Source organism: Anas acuta, chromosome 9 (genome assembly GCF_963932015.1).
Source record: "Anas acuta chromosome 9, bAnaAcu1.1, whole genome shotgun sequence".
In the NCBI taxonomy this organism is placed as follows: domain Eukaryota; kingdom Metazoa; phylum Chordata; class Aves; order Anseriformes; family Anatidae; genus Anas; species Anas acuta.
The window spans coordinates 24,281,951-24,286,386 of NC_088987.1; the positions used below are offsets into that span (position 1 = coordinate 24,281,951).

The window sequence follows — 4,436 nt, forward strand, 5'->3', positions numbered from 1 at the left end:
TTCCCGCTATCCAGAAAATACCCGTCCTAGAGCTAACTCCAGTCGCCACCGTCAGTTGAGGCACCATCGCTCAGAGCCAGGGGCAGCTCCCTCGTCCCCCTGCCCTACGGCGGGGCCGCAGCCTGTGCCTGCCCTCGCGTGTCCCTGTCCCAGAGCTGTCCCGCTGCCTCTCCCTGCAGCTCGGCGGGCACCCAGGGCTGGGCCCGTGCCCTCCGTGCCCAGCACCCAGGTACTCTGCAGCTCGGGTAACGGGGCAGGGCCCGTCCTGTGGCCCCCTCCCCTCTCGTGTCCCCTGGCGCCTGCTGGGGAGGGGGCCGCAGGACGAGCCCCGCGGCCCGGGGCCGGCTCCCGCCCGTTCCTCGCCCTCCCCTCCCCACGGACGAGCGGCGCCGCGGCCGCCATCTCGGGCCGCCCCTCAGCGGCCGCCCGGCGGGGCCGGGGCGCGATGCGCGCTGTGGGCGCGGAGCCCCCCCGGCTCTCCCCGCCCCCGGGGCGGGGTGCAGCGGAGCCCGGCCCGGCGCCGCCTCTGCCCCGGCGGCCGCGGGGAGCTCGGGCTGCGGCGGCGCCGGGCGATGGCGGCGCGGAAGAAGCGCGGGGGGCCGCGCGGCCTCTAAGTAGGGCAGCGGCGGGGCGGGGGGGCGGCGGCGGCGGCGGGGCCGTCGCGGCGGCGGCTGCGCCATGCGGGCCGGGCGCGGGGGGCCGGGCGGGAGTCGGCGCCGGGGGCGGTGCGCCCTGCTGCCCGCCGCGGGGCCCGGGGCGCCGGGGCGCTGAGCAACAGTTGGCCCCGCCGCCGCCGCCCAGCATGAAAGTGTGCCGGCGGAAGGCGCTGGCGCTGTGCCTGGGCTACGCGCTGCTGCTGCTCCTCGCCGCCCTCAACCTGCTGGAGTACAAGTGGCGGCGGGAGCCGCGGCGCTGCGGAGAGCCCCCGGCGGCCCCCCGGCACCGGCCCCCGCCGCCGCCGCCGCCCCCGGCGCCGTCGGTGGGGAGCCGCGGCCCGCAGGGCGCCCGGCGGCAGCTGGTCTACGTGTTCACCACCTGGCGCTCCGGGTCGTCCTTCTTCGGGGAGCTCTTCAACCAGAACCCCGAGGTCTTCTTCCTCTACGAGCCCGTGTGGCACGTCTGGCAGAAGCTGTACCCCGGGGACGCCGTCTCGCTGCAAGGGGCAGCCCGCGACATGCTGAGCTCCCTGTACCGCTGCGACCTCTCCGTCTTCCAGCTCTACAGCACGGCGGGCGCCGGGAAGAACCTCACCACGCTGGGCATCTTTGGGGCGGCCACCAACAAGGTCATCTGCTCCTCACCCCTCTGCCCGGCCTACCGCAAGGAGGTGGTGGGCATGGTGGACGACCGGGTGTGCAAGAAGTGCCCCCCGCAGCGCCTCAGCCGCTTCCAGGAGGAGTGCCACAAGTACCGCACGCTGGTCATCAAGGGCGTCCGCGTCTTCGACCTGGCCATCCTCGCCCCGCTTATGCGGGACCCGACCCTGGACCTCAAAGTCATCCACCTGGTGCGGGACCCGCGGGCGGTCGCCAGCTCCCGCATCAAATCCCGGCACGGCCTCATCCGGGAGAGTCTGCAGGTGGTGAGGAGTCGGGACCCCCGCATCCACCGCATGCCCTTCCTTGATGCCGGCCACAAGCTGGGCGGAAAGAAGGAGGGGGGGGGCGGCTCGGACTACCATGCCCTGGGCGCCATGGAGGTCATCTGCAGTAGCATGGCCAAGACCTTGCAGACTGCCTTGCACCCCCCTGACTGGCTCCAGGGCAATTACATGGCCGTGCGCTACGAGGACCTGGTGGTCGAGCCCATCAAGACTCTGCGGCAGGTGTATGGCTTTGTTAACCTGGCGGTCAGCCCAGAGATGGAGAAGTTCACCCTCAACATGACCAGCGGCCCCAGCTACTCGTCCAAGCCCTTTGTGGTGTCGGCCAGGAATGCCACCCAGGCGCTGAGCGCCTGGCGGACTGCACTCAGCTACCAGCAGATCAAGCAAGTTGAGGAGTACTGCCACCAGCCCATGGCCCTGCTGGGCTACGAGAGGGTCGGCAGCCCCGAAGAGGTGAAGGACCTCAGCAGAACGTTGCTCAGGAAGCCGCGGCTGTGACCAGGCAGCGCCAGACACCCCTGGGGGCGGCTGAGCCCCTCCAGGGAGAGGAGCTGGTCCTGCAGGCTTGAAGGAGGGAGGGAGGGAGCTGGGAAAAGCAGCCAGGCTCCCAATTTCCTCTAAAGACTGATGAAGGGTAACATGCAGTAATGCGATGATTTCTTTTTCGTTCATTTGATTGTTTTTTTTTTCTTCACTTGCATTGGGTTAGATGCGATTAAAAAAAAATAAAGTGGAACTGAAAATATGTGGAAAGTCCCTTTCCCCTTCTCTAAAATGCCAGGCGAGCTTCTGTACCAAAATCTTGTTTATGGAGTTCTGGTGGGTTTGAAGATGGTTACAAAAACTCCTGCACAATTCCTAATACTTGTATATCTCCCTTGGTGCAGAGGGGGTGCCCTTGGAAAGCGTAATGCTGAAAATAGACTTTTCTTTGAAAGTAAATGTTCAGACATGATAGTAATAACAAAAAACAATAAATGATATTCATTTTTATAATTACCTCAATTGTTTGGGAATTACGGTGTTGCATATGTACAGCTAGAGGGGAGGCTCATTTAATAATAGCAAGGAGGACTTTTTTAAGGGTATGGGTTGAGGGCTGGACTGTAGGGTTTGACGTGTTCAAAGATTAGAAGCTGCTCTCGCAAAAACAAGTACAGATCTCACAAATGCAGTGCAGGTTTTATGGCTATGTCAGAGCAGGTTTCCATTTAACGATTGTCCTTTTTGTTGTATTTAAAGTCTTTCAAGTGCCACTGTATTAGTGTCCTAAGAGTTTTAAAATGTTTGCCATCACAGCAGTATTTATTTTTGTCTTGACATATATATCCAGGAGTCACTGTCAAATAGAAGTGGATCTACAGTGTGACAAAAACTGCAGGATTTAAAAGGACATTTATCATACTGGAAACATTAGCATGTGTGAAAACTAAAAATTATAAATATATATATTATATAGTGCTAACGATACAGTGAGATATTTAAGGTATTTCTTGACATTCATTGGTAACAGGCATAGCAGGGAAGCATAGAAAAATACATAAAATGTTTTATTTTCCCCCCTTCTCTAAGTGTCTGAGGGTATATTTATGTATGAGGAGGGAAGAAGCATACAGCTGTGTGTTCATAGTTGTAACGGAGCTGTTACAGAGTCAACCTAGCGTTCGAATTCAGAGAGCGCTGGTTAGAGACTTGCTTGTTGTCAGTTGTCATTGCTCTATGATGGAGCCAGATGGTGATCTGGCTCTTTCTGGGAGCTTTGCCTAGAGACTCTGTCCTGTTGTTCAACTTGATTTAAAAAAAAATAAAAATAATAATAATAAAAGGATTTTACTACTACTTTTATAATTTTCTGAAGAAGTCCCAGTTTTCTAAAGGTCAAGTGATGTGTTGCATACAAGAAGCGCAAACACCTCAAGTACTTTTTAATCTCGGTGTTGGTCACTAATGCTCTTTAAAGGCTCATTTTGGACCTTGTGTTTTTAAATAGAAGTGGTTTTGTCAAACTGTTCTCTCAGGAGACTACAGACTTTTCTCCAGGAAGTATGTTTTACGTTGCCTATCTGTATGTTGTGCTTTCTGCAAATGTGAAGAGTATGGGTAGGAAGAAGGAAATGGATTTGTGAAAATATATTGATACAAACAGGATGCTGATAAGTGTGCGTGTGTGCGTGTATGTATGAAAACGTTAGTGATGTGTAGTGTGTCTACTTCTTGTATTAGACTTTAAGTTAAAAAGGTGATAATGAGCTACTATGCTATTTGAATTCCTGGTGAAATCTTGGCATTAGATGTTAAACTTTATCTGAAAAGGAAATAGACGTTTAATAAACCAGTAAAAAGAGGATTGCATAAGGTTGCCTGTACACTTGCTGAATGACTGTTAAACATGCTCATTGCCTCAGTTCATCATCAACAGCAGCATAAACAACATTAATGATATCAATCACTGAGAAATCTTATATTTGGCCTATTCAGATGTATTCTTAAATTCCAGAGAGAAGTGCTAAAAATGGAAGGGGTAGTTAATTTGGTATTTAAAACACATATTGAGGTACTTGTGTTTTTGTGGAGTTAGGTGTTTTCTCTTATCACTTGTATGTATTCGATGCTGAATGGATCCTGGACATCTAGTTTTGGGCTGAATGTTCCTTTTTTTTTTTTTTTTTTTTTTTTTTTTTTTCCCCAGTCACAGTGCTCTGGGACAGTGCTTGAAAATCCGCCCTTACAGAGCACGTCGCTTGCTTTTTATCTGCCCGTGGCTTTGTGAAATGCCGGTGCTGCCCGTTGCAACAGCCGCACAGCATTTAACCAGCTCTGCTGTCGGCAG

At 54.6% G+C, this 4,436-nt stretch overlaps 1 protein-coding gene across 1 annotated transcript; it reads left to right on the plus strand.

Annotated features, from left to right (window-relative positions):
* The first annotated feature begins 430 nt into the window (after window positions 1-430).
* CHST2 (carbohydrate sulfotransferase 2) lies at window positions 431-3,426 on the plus strand. Its single transcript, XM_068692828.1, has one exon. The coding sequence runs from the start codon at window positions 446-448 to the stop codon at window positions 2,102-2,104; it is 1,659 nt and encodes a 552-aa protein (XP_068548929.1). The 5' UTR covers window positions 431-445; the 3' UTR covers window positions 2,105-3,426.
* The last annotated feature ends 1,010 nt before the right edge of the window (window positions 3,427-4,436 follow it).

Coding starts and splice junctions, on each gene's coding strand:
- CHST2 (XM_068692828.1), top strand. CDS start 446: ATGCGCGCTGTGGGCGCGGAGCCCCCCCGGCTCTCCCCGCCCCCGGGG.